This window comes from Larus michahellis, chromosome 20 (genome assembly GCF_964199755.1).
Source record: "Larus michahellis chromosome 20, bLarMic1.1, whole genome shotgun sequence".
NCBI lineage: Eukaryota > Metazoa > Chordata > Aves > Charadriiformes > Laridae > Larus > Larus michahellis.
The window spans coordinates 7,502,791-7,521,260 of NC_133915.1; the positions used below are offsets into that span (position 1 = coordinate 7,502,791).

General features: G+C 62.0%; 1 protein-coding gene across 2 annotated transcripts; it reads left to right on the forward strand.

Moving 5' to 3' along the window:
* The first annotated feature begins 5,979 nt into the window (after window positions 1-5,979).
* ZNF703 (zinc finger protein 703) lies at window positions 5,980-17,800 on the forward strand. Of its 2 annotated transcripts, XR_012584293.1 has the most exons (3): window positions 5,980-6,365; window positions 6,802-8,910; window positions 17,086-17,800. XR_012584293.1 is itself a non-coding variant. In XM_074563800.1 (2 exons), exons 1-2 carry the CDS (start codon window positions 6,153-6,155, stop codon window positions 8,179-8,181), a joined length of 1,593 nt encoding a protein of 530 aa, XP_074419901.1. In that variant the 5' UTR covers window positions 5,980-6,152; the 3' UTR covers window positions 8,182-8,948. The 2 variants fall into 2 exon arrangements, 1 of the variants encoding a protein (XP_074419901.1); XM_074563800.1 differs by lacking the exon at window positions 17,086-17,800 and having other exon boundaries at window positions 6,802-8,948.
* Window positions 17,801-18,470: the final 670 nt, after the last annotated feature.

Here is an 18,470-nt window from a genome sequence, read left to right on the forward strand (position 1 = left end):
TGTCTGAGGACTAAATGAACCCCCCGAGACACATCCCCCGAAAAAAAAGTGCTTGAGCTGGTGCCAGCCGTGGGAAACATCCGCATCCTCACAGCGCTTTTGGGGGGGTCGGTGCCACAGGCAGTTCCTGGCCACCCCAGAGCCCCTTCCCACCGCTCCCATGGCGACGAGGGACATCGGGGGTCACTGTCACCCACCCATTTCACAGATGGGGAAACTGAGGCACATAACGCTCCCTACAGCTCTCTGCAGCGCTGTGATGTTAAATAAGAATGGCTTATTGGGGAAAAACACCCCAAACTGTCCCTACGAACAGCCCAGGTTGTAAAGACCATCGCTCTGCCCGCACCGGCAGAAAATTTAGAGAGAAACAGGCAAAAAAAAAAAAGAAAAAAAAAAAAAAGAAAAAAAAGCCTTAAGTAAAGGCGCATTGACCCGATGTCAGCCGGTTTTGATCCGCTGCCCGGCCCTGCGAGGAGAGCGGAGCTTCGCTCCCCTCCGAAGCCCTTTGATACGTGGGGGATGTTCTCCTCCCCCTCCTGCAATTTATCCCCGAGAATTTCACACCAGGAAACAGCTTCATTACATCAACAACAGGAAGACCCCACTGATTTGTCACACGGAAAAACAGCTGTTAGTCACACATCAAGGGAATAGGGGAGGGGGAAAACAAAAAAAAAAAAAAACAACAAAAAACTCACCTTTTTTTTTTTTTTTTTTTTTTTTTTCTTTAATGTTCACGCCATTCTTTAATGTTGATCGCTCTGCAGAGGAAAGCGAGCTACCCGGCTGTTCAATAAGTAACCATCACCCAGTGAGCATCGGTTAATATCTAAGTGTCTTCCTGCTTTCCCTGCTACATGATTGCTTTGGAAAGAAAGATTAATTCCAACTTTAAAAAAGAAAACACTATTTTTATCATTGCCAGAAGTCTATATGGGTTTAAAAAAGAAAAAGCACTTGCTTGTCGTTTTACATCTTGCGATTTTGTCAGTTGTTTTAAAACATGTCTCCTGTAATAAATAAGATCATTTTTATGCACTTGTTCCGCAGCTACAAGCGAGGAGGCCGGAGCCGCGGCGCTGGGGAGAGGTGGGATGGACGGGAGCGGGGCAGGGGAAACGCTGGCTCCGAGGGGCCGCGGCTGCCGCTGCCTCCTTAACGGGGTGCCCGAGAGAGGACGATTTCCCTGCAAACCAGCAGCACCCAGCGAGCGCCGAGGCGCAAACACACGCTCGGCTGTTAAGCAGCATCTCGGATGCCCAACCCGCGGCCACGGCCCGAGCCGCCCCCCGAGTCCCCCTCAACGGCTCCTGGGCTGGGACATCGGTGGCCCTGCAAACGTCCCCTCGCTGCGCTCCCCGCGTCCCGGGCAGCCCCGATTTTGCCAGACAAAGAGCATTTTCCCTTAAATCCCAGTTTCCCTTAAACCGCATCCAGCAATGAAGCTGGGAAGGCGTTTATGAAGAGTACGGCGCGGGGAGAGGCGCGGGGAGAGTTACAGTGATTCCGATTCATGTCTTAGCTCATCCCGCCACAATTCTGCGTGCAGGCTGCAGGGCTCGGACCCCTCTCCCCCTTCTCCATCGCTCCCTGCCCGCTCCGCGCCCGGGCTCCGCTGGCACTCGGGGTGCCCGCAGCCGCCCTCTGTCCGTGCCACCGTGCGGAGAACACGCCACCGAGAGCGAGCGACCTCCCGCACGTCAGCAGTGCAAGAACACGCTGCAAAACCAGAGAGGATGGTTTTTTGCTAAAGGGCAGAGCAAAAATAGAGAATAAAAGCGCGGAGGGCTCCACGTGCTCCCCACAGGTACCTTCCCGCACTGCTGCTGGCTGCCGACGCAGGCAGGTAGAGGAATACGCTTGATTCCCTGGGAAAAGCACTTTCTTTTGATGCAGTGTAATATTTATGTACTTCATGGCGTGGTTTGTATAACAACCGCCTCAGAAAGCAATTTCCTAGAAGTCAGGGCTGCTGTCGATCCATCAGGAGGGGCCGGCGTCCCACCCGGGCAGGGCTGGGACCCGGGGGGGGTTTCCAGCAGTCCCTGCACATCACGCATTTCCTACTTGGCTTTTTTCTCACTCTTTAAAAAAAAAATACCTGGTGGATCCTGTGTGCCTTCCTCTGGAAAGCACCTTCTGCACCAGGAGGCCGGGAAGGGGCGAAGGGCACCCCGGGGTGTGTGTCACCCCAAAGCCCTGCCCGGAGTCGTCCCAAGCTGCTGAGGGATCTCAAAGAAAAAACACGATTCCCTCTGCCGCGCGGCTGCAGCAGCGTCCCAGTCCATCGGCGCCGGCAGGGCTCTGCGCCGGGGATACGTCCTTGGGAAAATAAAACCTGGGTAACAGCAGCCCAGGTGGGGCGAGCCCTGATTAGGGAGCAGAAACATCGTTAGTCATTTCTGAAAGCGCTCATGGCGGCTTTTTGTCTTCTTTGGCTTTACTTTTATTCAAAATATTTTGCTTTTCACTCCGTGCCTGTGCTATATTTATTTGGCAAGTGGTCCCGCGTGCTTTATTTGCATGCCCTCGGTGGCGGGCCGTCTCCAAGCGCGGGGCGACTTGTCGCGGAGCAGAACTGAACTGGACACAGGGCAGTTGAGTTTTCTCTCCCCCTGGTCGCTGTGCCCCGGAAGGAAAACAGGACCCACGCGGAGTGTGGGGGGAGGACTTTAAGCAGAGGCGGTCAGGGCACCGACACTGAGCAGGAGTCATCGTCACCCATGATGACCCTTCGATGAGGTTTTAATCCAGCGGACACAAGCTGAATCCAGGATCGTTCTCCGCTGCGCCAGCACCGGAGCAGGATCAGGGCTTGGGAAGGACCCCAGATTTCGGGGGAGCGACAAACACAGTCCTGGAGGCATCGCCGCTTCGTGCCCTCCCTCCGCTTCGGCATCCGCCGCCGCTCTTACGCGCTTGTCCCACCTTATTTTATGTTATTTTGTTAAGGCCGTGTTGTTGTTGGCGTCCAACTCCAGCGACTTTGAGGAAAGATTTTTTTCTATTTCCTCCTTACTTGAATGGCTCCTTTGAAAGGCAGCGCCTCTCCGCTTCCAGCCCCGCTGCCCGGATTGAATCAATCTTGCGGTCAGCTTCAGGAGGGGGGAGAAAAAAAAAAAAAAAAAAAAAAAAAACAAAGAGAAAAGGGCTCACAAAGAAGGAAAACAGAGAGGTCCGGCCATCGGTGTGATGGATAGCAGTTGGAGAAGTGGGACGCGGTGTTGGGCTGCACCGGGGCGATGCCAGGCAAACCCAGCAAAGCCTTTTTTTCCCCAGAACCTGGAGCAGAGGGGCTTGGTGAGGGGGGGCCGTATGAACTTCATAACAGCGACATCCAGCATCGGTCAGGAGTTAGCATGATTAATTAGAGGTGCCTGTCCCTCTCCTCTCTCCCTCGCTGGGAAGGCGGGAGGGACTGAGCACCCACGGGGGTGGCTGGAGCGGGCACCCAGCCCCCAGAAAGCTGGGTCCTCCCCACCAGCCCCGGCTCCCTGCAGGCGATGGCCGAGCAACCTGCTGCTGGCAAAGGATGGTTCAGGAAGGAAAACAGGAAAATGTCAAACGTCCAGAGTCACAAACCTGCCGGTGGCACACCGGGACAGTGTCACCGCGCTCCCAATGGGACATTTGTTCCAGGTAAGCCTTGATTTTAGCAGCGCAGCGATGACACCCCCCCCCCCAGCGCACTACGCACTCATCCCTTCGCTTTTCGGTCCCCGAGGCGGCAGGCGGGCGCAGCGGGTGCGTCGCAGGGGGACCATCCGTCCAGCTCCTCACCTTCCTTTCCCAGAGACACCACCACACCGCTCTTCTCCAGGCCAAGGCTCCTCAGCGCCCGCCCCAGCCCGGCCCCTGTGGCCCCACATCCCCCCCTCTCTGCACATCTCTCCCCGAGCCCCCGTTCTCCCACCAGCTCCCAGTCGAAGCCCCGGGGAGCCAGCGGAGCAGCTCCCCCAGCCCCCCAGGACCCCGCAGCCACCTGGGCCTTGCTCCAGGTGGGATGTGACGAGGTGAAGCTCCCGGATTTATCCGTGTGCCTCCGCTCCTCGTGGAAAGATCTCAGCGGGAGGGTGGTTTTCAGCCCCCGCGACTGTGGGGCCCCAGGGGTTTGTGAATGTAATTCAAAGACGCCTGGAAAAGGTAACTAGAAATAGGAAGTTAATTGTCGGGAACCTTAATTAGTTATACAGCGGTCTGCAGTGTCACTGGCAAATTTTTAAGACTCTGCAAACTAAAGTAAGTAGAAAACCCCTGAAAGAAAGGAGTATTGTAGGTACGGAGGGGAACTGGGGGACCCGGGTTGAGATCTGCCCCCTTCGCTGCGCTGCCCGTGCCCTGGAGACCTCCCCGATGGCTCCGTCTCTGCTCCTGGTGGGAAACGGTCAGGGACTGGTCACTGCCCCGAGGACAGAAGCTGCTGCGACACCAACCGCTGCTGCTCTCCCAGTGACGTAAGTGCTGGGGACTGCGATACATGCAAAATTAAAAAGTCTGTAGGCAACCTGCGTGGGCCCTTCAGGTTGGGGTGACACTGCTGTCCCACCAGCAACCCCAGTGCCGTCCCAGTTTGCCCGTGGGGCCAGCAGAGACACCCAGCTGCCTCTGCAGGGACGCGGGGGGCTCGCTCTGCCCCACACAGGTGTGCACCCCCCGGCAGGGTGCTGCAGCCCCCCTCGGGTGGCACTGGGGATGGGGCGGGGGGCAGGGACGCTGGGGGCAGGGGCCAGGCTGGGCGGGGGGCACCGGGCGCAAGTTTGGGTGCAGAAGCCACTGCAGAAGGGTGCTGAGCCGTGCCGTGCAGGGCTGTGCCAGGCTGATCTTATCTCAGCCACGCCATGCCAGCAGTGCCATGCCACGGTGTGCCAGCTGAGCCGTGCCGTGCTATGATAAGCCATGCCGGGCGTGCCGTGCCAGCTGAGCCATGCTGGGCCATTCTAAGCTGTGCCAGCAGTGCAGTGCCAGCCGAGCTGTGCCGTGCCATGACGAGGTGTGCTAGCAGCACCGTGCCATGCCATGCCAGCTGAGGTATGCCATGCCATTCCATGCCAGCTGAGCTGTGCCGTGCCATGCCAAGCAGCACCAGCCGTGCCATGCCATCCAAGCTGTGTCATGTCATGCTCTGCCAGCTGAGCCATGCCATGCTGTGCCAGTCATGCCATGCCATGCCTGCCGACCCGTGCCATGCCAGGCTGTGCCATGCCATCCGAGCCATGCCATGCCAGCTGAACTGTGTCATGCCATAATATGCTGTGCCATGCCAGCCATGCCATGCCAGCTGTGCCGTGTTATGCCATGCCATGCCAACTGAGCTGTGCCATGCCATGCCATGCCAACTGAGCTGTGCCATGCCATGCTATGCCATGCCATGCCAGCTGAGCTATGCCATGCTATGCTGTGCCATGTCAGGCCAGCCATGATATGCCATGCCATGCCATCCAAGCCATGCGTGCCAGCTGAGCTGTGTCATCCCATGCTATGCTGCGCCATGCCAGCCATGCCATGCCAGCTGTGCTGTGCTGTGCCGTCCCATGCCACCCGAGCCATGCCATGCCAACTGAGCTGTGCCGTGCCATGCCAGCCATGCCAGCTGAGCTGTGCCATGCCATGCCATGCCAAGCTGTGCCATGCCAACCATGCCACGCCAGCTGTGCTGTGCCATGCTGTGCCATCTGAGCCATGCCATGCCAGCTGAGTTGTGACATGTCATGCTATGACATGCCATGCCTCCCGAGCCATGCCATGCCAAGCCGTGCCATGCCAGATGAGCCGTGCCATGCCAAGCCGTGCCATGCCAGCCGAGCCGTGCTCTGCCACCCGGGCCGTGCCGCTCCGTGCCGTGGGCGGCTCTCCCCCACGCGGCGGCGGCGCGGGGCGGCGGCGGCGGCTCGCCCCCCCCACCGGCGGCTCTCCCCGCCCCGGGGGCCCGGCCGGGCGCGGATTGGTGCGCGGCGCCGGCCCCCTCGGAGCGCGGCCGCCATCGGGGCTATTTGACGTGTCGGTGGGGCCGGGGAAGGGTTTCGTCTCGCCGGGGCCGCCGCCGCCGCCGCTCCGCCGCCCGCCCGGCCCGGCCCGGCCCGGCCCCGCGGAGCCCGGCGCCCCCCCCTCCCCCCCCCCCCCTTTCCCCTTCCCCCCCCTCCCCGCCCCAAATGAGCGGAGCCCCCGGCGGGCCCCGGCCGAGGACCCCGCCGAGCCGCGGAGCCGCGGGCGCCCCGTCGCCCCGGCCGCCCCCCGCCGACCCGCTGCGCCAGGCCAGCCGGCTGCCCATCCGCGTCCTGAAGATGCTCAGCGCCCACGGCGGCCACCTCCTGCACCCCGAGTACCTCCAGCCGCTCTCCTCCACGCCCGTCAGCCCCATCGAGGTCAGTGCCCGCCCGCTCCGGGGTCCCCCCTGCCCGGCTCCTCCCGGCCGGGCTCATCCCGGTCCGGCGCTCCCGGCTCCTCCCGGCCGGGCTCTTCCCTGCCCGGGGCTGCCGGCTCCCCCCGAGCCGCTCCTTCCCTGGCTCCCCCCGAGCCGCTCCTTCCCTGGCTCCCCCCGAGCCGCTCCTTCCCTCCCTCCCCCGCTGCAGCCCGGTTCCCCCCACCCCACCCCGCTCCTTCTCCCCGGCCGGGAGGTCCTTCTCCGCGGCATCCCCCCGCACCCCGCCCCGACCCCCCCCCATTCCCTGGCTCGGCGCCGAGCCCGTCCCCGCTGGACCCGGGATTTTGGGGGTGGGATGGGGTAAAGGCGCGGGGGGGGGAGGCCGGGCCGGGGGCGCCGTCGGGGTCCCCCCTTGACCGGCTCCGCTCCGCCCGCAGCTGGACGCCAAGAAGAGCCCGCTGGCGCTGCTGGCCCAGACCTGCTCGCAGATCGGCAAGCCCGACCCGCCGCCCTCCTCCAAGCTGAACGCCGTGGCCTCCGCCGGGCTGCCCGCCGCCGAGAAGGAGCCCGCCGCCCGCCCTGCAGCCCTGAAGCCCCCGGGCAGCGGGGACGCGCCGCCCGAGGACAAGTCCAGCTTCAAACCCTACTCGAAGGGCAGCGGGGAGCCGCGCAAGGAGGGCGGCGCGGACAAGGCCGGCTTTCGGGTGCCCAGCGCCGCTTGCCCGCCGTTCCCCCCGCACGCCGCCGCCTCGCCCGGTGGCTCCCGTGGCGCCTCGCCCCAGCACGCCGACCCCAAGGGTGTCGAGGAGAAGAAGGAGCCCGAAGCGGGCAAACCCAGCCCCGAGGGGACGGGTGGGGGGCTGGGGCGTGGGGCGGCGGAGCCTGGAGCGCACGGTGAGCCCCCCTCGGGGCGCAAGTCGGAGCCCCCCGCCCTGCCGCCCGCCGGCCATGTGGCCCCTGTCTCGCCCTACAAGCCGGGCCACTCCGTCTTCCCCCTGCCGCCCTCCAGCATCGGCTACCACGGCTCCATCGTCGGCGCCTACGCCGGCTACCCCTCCCAGTTCGTGCCCGGGCTGGACCCCACCAAGCCGGGCCTGGTGGGCAGCCAGCTGCCAGGGGCACTGGGGCTGCCGGGCAAGCCACCCAGCTCCAGCCCGCTCACCGGGGCCTCGCCGCCCTCCTTCATGCAGGGATTATGCCGGGACCCGTATTGCCTGAGCTACCACAGCGCCTCGCACCTGGGCTCCAGCAACTGCTCCAGCTGCGTGCACGACCCCGGCAGCCTGAAGAGCGGATACCCCTTGGTGTACCCCACGCACCCCCTGCACTCGGTGCACACCACGCTCTCCTCCAGCGGCACCCCCAGCCTGCCCGGCCACCCCCTCTACACCTACGGCTTCATGCTGCAGAACGACCCCCTGCCCCACATATGCAACTGGGTGTCTGCCAGCGGACCCTGCGACAAGAGGTTTGCCACCTCGGAGGAGCTGCTCACCCACCTACGGACCCACACGGCCTTGCCGGGGGCGGAAAAACTCTTGGCGGGTTACCCTACCTCCGGGCTGGGCTCCGCAGCCTCCTGCCACCTCCACCTCCCGCCCGCCGCCCCCGGGAGCCCCAACACGTTACCGGCCTCCCTCTCCTTGAGGAGCCCACACACTTTGGGACTAAACAGGTACCACCCCTACGGCAAGAGCCATTTGCCCACGGCCGGCGCCCTGCCCGTGCCCTCCTTGCCGGCTGCCGGACCTTACTACTCTCCGTACGCGCTCTACGGCCAAAGACTAACTTCAGCTTCTGCACTGGGATATCAGTAACTACCGCAGCCCCTTCCCCTGCTCCAGCCTCCTCCTCGCCCCGGCCCCCCGCTCCCCCCTTGGACTGTGTATTTATTTACTGTATGTTAGCTTAAAGCTGGGAATATAAGTGCATTAATACACCAATGAATCAATGGTATGCAAAAAGTCTGTGTCCAAAAAAAAAAAAAAAAAAAGGAGAAAAAAAAAAAGGAAAAAAAATTCTTTACTTTGCAGGTGTGGGGCTTTTATTTTTCCCTTCTGTTTCTTTTGAATTTTTTTTTTTCCTCCCCCTTCTTGATTTCCCCCCTGAGAAATTCTTGCATGACTCCTGACACACAAGGAAAAAAAAAAAAAAAGGCATTTTCCTCCTCCCCCCTCCGTGTTTATCATTCTGGGATTCTGTTCCTCTTCATTTGTAAAGTTAACAGATGTAATTTTTTTAAAAAATTTTTTTCTTTTTTCTTTTTTTTTTAAACTTTTTTTTTTTTTTGCGATGTGTTTGGGGCCGGGGGCGGCTGCGGCGGATGGATGGGCGAAGGCCTGGCCGTGCATGACCCCCGTCCCACGCCGCGGCTCGTCCCCCGTGACTGCCGCTCCCCACCCGCGGCCAAGCCCCGCCGTGGGACGCAGGACCGTGGGGGTGTGTGTGTGTCCCCGGGGGGGGGGACCGAAGAGCGGCGGCTCCAGCGGGCAGGACCGGAGCAGCGGGAGGGCGGCGAGTGTGGCGGGTGGATGAGCTCCGGCTTGGTAAGTCTTATTTTGTTAATAAATGACTCTTGGTTATATTCACCCTGTGGTGTCTTCTCTTGTCCCCGGGGCCGGGAGCTCCATGTTGGGGCTGGCGGGGGCTCCATGCCTGTGCTGGGGGGGGACCGTGTTGGGGCTGGCGGGGGCTCCGTGATGGGGCCAGGAGCTCCGTGCCGGTGTTGGGGGGCTCTGTGTTGGTGGTGGGAGCTCCGTGCCAGGGCAGGGGGGCTCCATTTTGGGGCCAGGGGACTCCGTGCTGGGGCTGGGGGCTCCGTGTCGGTGGTGGGGAGCTCCGTACTGGTTTTTGGGGCTCCGTGTCCGGGCCAGGAGCTCTGTGCCTGTGCTGGGGGGCTCTGTGCCGGGGCTCAGGCCTCTGTGCTGGTGTTGGGGGGGCTCTGTGCCAGTGGTGGGAGCTCCGTGTTGGGGCCAGGAGCTCCGTGTCTGTGCTGGGGGGCTCCGTACCAGTTCTCGGGGCTCCGTATCGGGGCCAGGAGCTCCGTGCCAGTGCTGGGGGGCTCCGTGTTGGTGTTGGGGGGGCTCTGTACTGATGCCCAGGGCTCTGTGTGGGGGCCGGGAGCTCCGTGCCGGGGCTGGGGGCTCGGTGTCGGTGTTGGGGGACTTCTGTGTCGGTGGGGGGGGGGGGGCTCCGTGTCGGGGCCGGGAGCTCCGTGCCGGTGTTGGGGGGCTCCGTGCCGGGGCCGCGGGCTCCCAGCACCATCTAGCGGCGGCGGCGGCGGAGGTCGGTCCCGGTCCCCCGCGGGACCCGGTGGCGGCTCTCCCGCATCCCCGGGCATCGCTGCCCGCCCCGGGCCGGCTGGCGGCTGCGGGGGGAAACCGGGCGGGGGGGGGGGGGGGGGATCGGAGAAAAAGAGGCGTGCGGGGCCGCCTCGGTTCCTTCTCCCCGGCGTGTGCGTTTCCCCGGAGCAAGGCGCGGGGGTTGCCGTGCGTGGCGGCGGAGGGAAGGTTCGAGAAGGCGTTGGAGCTGAAATCGATGCGAAGAGCCCCGGTTCCACGCACACACACACACACCCCCCCCCGCCCCGAGAGGCTGCGGGGCGCGGATGGCAATCCCTCTCGGAGCTGCAGCCGCCGCAGGAATTGAGTTTTAGGGACGGAATTGCAATTTAACGGGGGTCCCAGACCCGCTCCCGCGTAGGGGGTGTGTGGGCAGCCGGGAGCTGGCGCGGAGTCCCGTCCCCCCCCCCGCTTCCCATTTAATCTTAGTGCTGTCTGTGCGAGGAGGGCGCGGGGGGGGGGTGATAAATGGCTCTGAACTGGGGCTCGCTCCCATCCCTCCTGGCAGGGATGGCCGGCTGCCATCCTCTGCCGCGCACCCACCCTGCCCGGGGTGCTGGGGGGGCCCTGCTGCTGCCCCTCGGCCCACCCCATGCCCCAGGGAAGGGGCTGTTATTCCCGCAGCCCCCCAACCTTCACAGCGGGACCCCCGGCCGTGCCCCCGCTCCCCCTTGAAATCCCACGTGCTCCTACTGCCCCACATCACTTCTTCCCCCCGCACCCCGCTGTTGAGTGCTTTACTCCTGTTGCATTTTGGGTGAGTCATGCAATTAATCCCAGTTAATTGCCTTCTCTGTGTTGCCTTATGCCCTGTGTTTAAATTCCTTTGTGTCCTTTGAGCTGAAAAATAATGCGTTTAGAACAGGGACTTGCGTTGCCAATGGGATTTTTATGTTTCTGCCCGTTCCCGCGAGCGTGGCCGTGGGCGTGCGGCCGGCGGGGAGGGCCCTGGCGGGGGGCTCTTGCTGGGAACGGGAGATGCTGGGGGCCAGTCTCCCCTCGGCCGGCCGAGGGGTGGGCAGCACCGTCCCCGAGCTCCCCAAGGCTGCGGGGAGGCAGGTTTTGCGGGTCCGTGGCTACCCCTTGCTCTGCTGGTGGCTCGTGTCCGGCTCTGCCCGTGGTGGCCTCGCTCCTTCGGGGTGGGATGTTTGCGGGATGAGGGCCTGGGATGTGCAGGAGCGGGTTCGGAGCAGAGGGGCTTTGCTGTGGCTCTTGGCTCTGCCCGGTGGCCAGCGGCAGGACAGGGCTGCCAGGCCCAGGGGTCTCCCGTCCCCGTGTCCCAGCCGGGTGCTGCTGAACCCTCTGGCTCTGGGCGTTGCAGCCGATGTTCCCCGTGGAGCTGGGTGCCGTGGTGGGCAGAGCACTGGTGGGGCAGCCCCTGTGCTGCGTCCCCTCCGCTGCGGAACTACCCCCTGGCATTTGAAGGCATTCCGGGAATTCTGAGCATCGCTGCTCCCTGGATGTGGTCCCCGCTCCCGCCGGTGATGCTGCTCGGTGTTGGCCTTGCTCGGGCGTCACCGGTCTTCGGTGTAAATCACGGCTCCTCAGCTGCAGCTCCGAAGCGCTGCTGAGCCTGTCGCAGGTCCCTGCGATGGCATTTTGTTCCCCTGTGCTTTTCCCCGGCCGTAGCCAGGCGTCTCCGCTGCCAGCGCTGCCGCAGAGCCTGGTGCCGCGGGGCGAGAGGGCGATGCTGTGACACCCGCGGATGCGCATGAGGCACGCTAGCCCCGCGCAGCCCACGCTGGCTCTCGGGGCTGCTGTCGGGCAAGTAGTTGCCGTGGACCGGCACAGCCCAGCGTCCTGCGGAGCCTGGGATCTCCTGGAGTGGGGCACGCTGCCGGGTGCACCCTCCCCTGGCGGCGAGGGTCCGGCTCCCCTCTCCCCCCAAAACCCCTCCTCGCACCGGGACGCTCCCAGCTCCCAAAGCGAGCCCGTGCGTGCCTTCCCCACCGACGGTGGGAGCTGGATGCTGCTCGGATGCATCCTGCTGCACAGAACCTTCCCTGAGGAATATTTTTTTCCCCTCCCTAAAGACTGCAGCAGCGGGGCCAGGCTGTGTAAACACTGCAAAGTATCATCTGATAGCAGTCGACACTCGGGGGCTTTATCTGCTGGGGAATGATTGTGTTGCCAATATATTAAATAACTCCCTATCTAATGTATGCCCAGGTTACTGCAGAATTCATTTTATAATAAGAGCGCTGGGATGCACTTTATTAATCATTCTGTCTAACAACCTGCACTCCACAGTTTCGGTTTGATTTGATTCAATCCTGTCTTTCTGCAAAATATATGGCTGAGTGGGTCGGATAATGTATGGCTTAATTTAGAGTTGTATGGGTTTGAATTACCATTTTCATAATGTGCTGTGCATTAATGTGTTGCATCATTTATACGGAAAAATGTGCGAGGTTTCAAACCTCTCCGGGAGGCAAAAGTCACCTAAAGGGAACGTGGAGTGACAAAACAAAAAAAAAAAAAAGGCCTTTTCAAAGCCGGCGGGCGGGGGGTGTTTTGGGGTGGGAGGGCAGGGACTGGGAGGACTGGGGTGGGTGTTGGACGCGGGTGCGAGCCGCACGGGGGGTTCCCCTCCCTGTGGCACATCAGCGACTTCTCTGGCTCGCCCCGAGCTGCGGGGGACCTCCAGCGCTTGACTCGCCGGTGACCCCGGTGCCGGCGCTCGCCGCAGTCGCCCCCGCTGTCAGTCACCCCGCGCCGCGAGGAAAAAGCTCTGATTATCCAAATACAGTCATTAAAGGGGAAATGTGTTTTTAGGACTGTCAGAGTGATTAATGAGGGTTAGCAATCCTTGCAAATGCACTTGTTTAGTCTAACTGGCAGCCTCTATTTTCCTATTGATTTATTGCGGCAGTTGCCGGGGCCGCGGTGTGTGTGTGTGGAAGGAGCCGGGACGTGCCGGGAGCGCGCGGCGTCACCGGCGAGCGCGCAGGGCTGCGCGGTGCGCGGCGGCAGGGCCCGGCCAAGCGGCACGGCACGCTTGGCTGTGCCGGGTGCCCGGCAGAGGCAGCTCGAACAAAGACAACATTATGCCTTGTGCTGGGGAAGGAACGGCTTGGACGCACACGCAGAGCAGCTCCGCCGCGCCGCCTGCCTTATAAATATCCCCGTTTGTCGAGCCCGAAGCCCATCTGACCACAAATGATCTGTCCACCTAATAAATATGTGAATGAAAGAGCAAGGCCGTATATTTTTTTGTTGGTGTTTTGTTGGTGTTTTTTTCCTTCCTCTCCTGCACGCAAATCCCCCATGTCTTTTCTAGGTGCTGCAGAGGTGTCTGCCCGCAGACGCACAAGGCGTTCCAGAGAGCGGAGCACAAAGTCTTCGAGGGCTGGTGCGCGCCCGCCAGGAGGGTCAGGTCAGGATGCAGAGGCACGGGCCGGAGCAGAAACCATGGTGGGTGGATGAGAAGTTTCTCGGCTGCATAAAGCAGCTTTTCTTTCCGCGCGAGCCCTGGTGGAAGCCCCGGAGAATACGGGCTCTGTGTTTGTCCTGGGGAGCCGGAGCGTGCGAGGGCATCCCCTGTCCCCCCGCCAGCGTCCCCGCTCAGCCCGGAGGTCGGGGCTTTGCTTTGGGGGATGCTTCACGCCGGAGGGACAGACCCACGCTCGGAGACGGCCCCGGCAGCCAACGCCGCTGGTGGCAGAGCTCCCGCTGCCCGGGGCTACATGCCAGAGCCAGGAAGGGAGCAGCCGGTGACGGGGAGCGGACGGGGCAGCTTGGGGACACCGGGGTGCAAAGCTGCTCCCCCGGTTTGCAGCGATGAGCGTGGCCCCGTGCTGGAGCCTGGTGCTGCCCTGGCTGTGGTTTGCCCCCGGCCGGTCTGAGCCATGAGACGGCACAAACGGCGAGCGGCCTCGGAGGAGACGAGTGAAGGGCAAAGACATCGAGGTGCTCAGGGAGCCCCCCCGGCCAGAAGACCACGGGCAAACGCCCAGGATGCTGCAGTGACCAGGGGTGCTGTGGACGGGAGAGGGTTTTCAGATGGCTTTGATGCCATGGCTGTCCCTTCCCTGGCCATAGATCGGTGCGCGGTGCGGATCGTCCCAGCGGCACCTTGCAACAGCGATGCACCGACGTCTCCCCAGCCGCACCAGGACGCCTAGTTTTGGCCGGGCCCTGTGGGAAGTGCCCAGCGTGACCCGTGGCCGTGGCTCCCCGCTTCTCCTGCAATCCCTGCTCCCAGCTGCCGGAGCCGGCCGACCCATGCCGGCACAGCGCAGCAGTCGGCACGTGGCCACGGAGCACCCGGCTCCTCGGGCTGAGCCCGAACCTGCCGTTCCCGGCGGAGCGCAGCCCCGCTGGCGCTGATTTACACCGGCGCACGTGTAAGTGATACTGTTCATTACTGTGATGCATGGTTAATAGTTATCTCTCTGTTTATTATCATGATGAATAACCGAAGAGTCGTAATTCTGTATACACAAATGTTTCAGCTAAACGCTCGCTGGAGAACGCCGGGGGAGACGCTCGGCTGACAGCTCAGTTTACAGAGTATATTCCTGTAGCTCATTTCACAATAACTAAACAGATTTCCACCGACCATAACGTTTTCTAACACCGGTGTTTATGGAAACCTCCCGGAGCAGCTTCACCCTGACTTCATCCCACCTTCCAGCGCGGTGCGGGAGACGGGACGGAGGGATGTGACCCCTGGAGCCCGGCGGGAGATGACTTTGTCAGAAGAGGCAGTGGGACGCCGCTGCCGCGCCGGCAGAGCTGGCCCCGACGGGCTGAGCAGAGCTGGGTGCCGCGCTCGACGCCGCGCAGGGTGCGACGCCACCTCCGCCAGCGCCTCGTGGTCCCAAACGCCGGCGATCGTCCCTCCTGGCCTGGCAAAACCCAGAGGACATGCAGCATCCCGGGCATCTGGCAGCTTGGGGGGCTTTATAACCACCTCTAAGCCCAGCCAGCAGACCCCCCCTACCGGAGCAGAGAACTGAAATGGCCTTTTTTCGTCCCCCGTGCCGGTGCCCAGCGCAGCAGCTCATGCGTCTCCGCCGGACCCCAGTGCCTTACTGGGAGAGGGAGACGCTGCTGCCCCAAAGGCAAAGGAACCGGGGGGAGCCTGGGGGACCGGTGCCGCCTCTCCACGAGCAGCTCCCGCAGGAAGGGGGGCTGGAGGGGCTCGGAGAGTGGAAGACAGAGGAGAGGGGGGGACTGAAGCGTTTAAAGATGTGCTGGATCTGTCTTGCTGAGCCCTCGCCGCCTTCTCCGCGCTGCTCTCCTGCTGGGGAGGGAGGAGAGGGGGGACTGAAGCGCCCAAAAAGACTTGCTGTGTTTTTCTCTCCTGGCTTCTTTGCTCGCTACCGCAGAGACCCGGACGATGCTCCTCTCCCGCTTTCCCCCCGAGCTCCACGCGGTGCCAGGAGCCCTTTTCCACCACCAGTGCTCGGGCAGCAATGGGTCCTTTCACCGTCCCAGCTCGGGACCTGCATCCACGCCATGGAGGCCGGGAGCCCCGCTCCGCTGGGCAGAGCTCCTGTGGAAGTGACTAATTGTTTCTGCTGGAGCGATGGTTACACCTTCGTGGGGTTTCACTCCCAGTCCCTGTACAGGCTCGGTGACGTCCATGGGGCTGGAGCGGGACGGTGGCCAGGTCCTCCCTTCGAGGTGGGAAGAGCCGTGTCCATGTTCTGTGGAAAATGTCTCTGACATGAAGCAAAGCACGAGCCGGGCTCACGGGGAGCCGCTCTTCTGTCACAGGCACGGAACAACCCGAGGTCTGCGAGAAAACGATTGCCCAACCTGCCCCAGATGACAGCCCCTCGCGTGGCAGGGCTGGGAAGGGGAACTTGCCGTCCCGGCTGCTGGGAAAAGGAGCCGAAAAGCCCTTTGTTCCTTCTGGGGTCTCTCTGGTGGAATTTTGTGTTAGGAGCAAGCGCTGGGGAAGGGCTCGCTGGGTGCCCACCTCGCCCGCTCCTCCGGCTGCAGAGACGTGCTCTGCCCCCCGTTGCTGTGGTGGTAATTCCCAAAATGTCATGACTTATGTGCACCGGCCAGGGAATCCTGTGTCAGGCACCGGCAGAGCCCCGCGCCGGCTCTGCCCCACCGCCGACTGATGGACTTCCCTGGCTCGAAGGGGTTTCTCCCCAGGGAGCAGCGTAAGGGGAGCACCGGGCTGTCGGCGGCCGGTTTCCAGTAGCACTGGGATCACTTGCTGGTGCATCCTGGTGCGAGGCAGAGACCACAGCCCTCCCAGCCACGGAGGAAGCTCTCACAGCTTTGGGGTCTATGCTGTCATTTTTGGGGTCGGTTTTGCAGTTAGGGGGGAGATGCAGGCCAGGGCAGAGCCAGCGTCTCCGGGGGCTTGGCAGGGGATGCTCGGTGCCGGAGAGCTCAGCACCGAGCCACGGCACAGCCAGAGGGTGGGCAATGGGCTCAGGAGCCCCTCTGGCTCCTGGCTTTTGGTTGCCATGGGTTGCCCCCCACATTGCACCCTGACACCCTTCCGCTTGCACCCCATCACGGCGCAGTGATGGGCTTTGGGGGAGAGGGGCCGATTTTCTCCGCGGATCGAGCGCGGTGGGGTGGAGCGGGGTACCGGGGACGCTGCTGGCATCCCGCATCCCGCCGCCGCCTCGGGGTGCTCATCCCTCTCCCCCGTGCCCTTCTCTCTGCTGCCGTCAACGGCCCTTTTATCTCTTGGGGAGGTACAAATGGAGCTGTCAGATGCGATCAGCCCCGCGATATGACAGGTTGCGGGAGCCGGGGCCCCTCGAACAGAGCAGCCTTGTCTGTCAGAGCCGCCTGACACTCCCCATAATGGCCAGATGGATGAGACTCTGAAAGTAGGGCCCGGCGCGTTTTCAACTCTATTTTGGGTGAAAACACTTCTTGAAAGATCTTGAAAGGAGCTGGCAGTTTAGTAGTTCAAATGATTAATGAGCACTGGCTCTGCCGGGTGGATTTCTCGCGCCGTGCCAGCAGCCGGGCTGCTCCAGCGGGCCAAGACACGCTGCACTCCCCCCGGCTCCCCCCGGCTCCCCCCGCACCCCCATCTCCCCCCGAGCCCCCCCGGTTTTCCCGGAAATGACACCAACGCGACAGGCCCCGCATATGGAAAAAGTTAAATATAAATTACTGCTGAAAGAGGCCTCGCTGAGCGGAGTTAGTTAAAGATGTTTATGGATTCAGAAACACGGGCCTGCATATGTATTTAGGGATGACAAATGTGATTCAATAAGTAAGGAATTTCTCCGTGGGCTGAGGCGGGACCCGCGCGGCGCGGGCGCTGCTCTGGGCGCTCCGGCTCGGCCGCGCCAGCGCCATAAATCCTGCAGACAGGCTCCTTTTTCCTTCCCGGGCAGCTCGGGGTTTATTTTCGTGGTTTGTTTTTTTTTTTTTTTTTTTCCCCCCCAGATCAGACCAAGTCGCTGCATCTCCTGCACTTGGGACGTGACAGCACCGTGCACGGCCCCGTCCCCAGGCTCTCCCACCCCCCCAGAGAGCCGTGCTCAACGGAGCAGCCGGACCCTTCAGGACTGTCAGCGGATGATTAATGACCAACAACCCTGGAACTGCCCCCGTTGCCAGTTTGGGTGTTGCTTGACCCCGTGCTTAATGAGTTCAGACATACTTCTGCAAGCCACTTTGCGCGGGCTGCTGGGGGTGCTGGGTCCCAGGGAGGAATCCTGGGTCCATGGCAGGGATGCTGGATCCCAGAGAGGAATCCTGGATCCGTGGCAAGGATGCTGGGTCCCAGGGATGGATCCCAGGTCCACGGCAGGGATGCTGGATCCCAGGGAGGGATCCCGGGTCCTGGAGAGGGATGCTGGGTCCGTGGGAGGGATGCTGGGTCCCAGAGAGGGATGCTGGCTCTGGGGTGACAAACCCCAGGAGCCGGCCTCTCCGCTCCCCCCATCCCACCTCCTCCGTGGGGCTCGTGGGGAAGCTCCTTTCGGGGGGGTCAGGGCCCGGCCAGGCTTTTGACGGACAGCCACATTCCTTTGTCCTGATTTTATTCGTTAGCCGCGTTTGGCCTGGACACAGAGACAGCTAATGAGGGACTGAGTTTATTGCAGTTTGATTTTTCTGTTAAAACAATACAATAAAATAAATGCACTTGGAAATCTGGTATGTGTTTGTACATAGTAGATTTATGGCTCTGGAGGCTTCCAGAGAGACGCAGCCTTTCATTCCCTTCCTTATTGGAACAGATCATATTGCAGAGTTTAAAGGGCTCTGGAGTTGTGATTTATTTGAAGGGAGAAACGAGGGAAATCCAACTATCTGTTCCCTGGCTCAGATCATCCCGTAACTCCCCGGCCAAGGGGACGGATCTGCACCTCCTCCACAGCTTTTTTTTATTTTTTCCCTCCTGTCGCTTACATTATCCCGCTCTAAATATATCACCGAGACAGGGCTGACTCCTGACCTGGGCTTCAGCACCTCGCTGAGGCTTCCCCAGCCCTTCCCGGAATCCCACAAATAAATCACCCTCCTGGAGCCCTTTCCAAGCTCCTTCACGCCACTCGCGAGATGGGACCCCTGTGAGGACGGTCGCTGCCTTGATCCAGAGCGGAGATCGGGGCAGAGATCTCGTTTTTATCTCCGGGATCGGGTGATAAATGCACGCCACGGGTCCCTGGTCCCTTTCGAGGGAGCCCTTTCCCCCCGGGCAGAGGAGCGCACAGCCGCTTGGATCCGGGTCAGGATTCGTGCCTGAAAGCCTTTTTCATGCATTTTCTAACCCACAGGCCCAGCCTTTTCTAACCCACAGGACCCGCCGATGGGGGGATGATGCT

Coding starts and splice junctions, on each gene's coding strand:
- ZNF703 (XM_074563800.1), top strand. CDS start 6,153: ATGAGCGGAGCCCCCGGCGGGCCCCGGCCGAGGACCCCGCCGAGCCGC. Junction 6,366..6,801: donor CGCCCGTCAGCCCCATCGAG/GTCAGTGCCCGC, acceptor CTCCGCCCGCAG/CTGGACGCCAAGAAGAGCCC.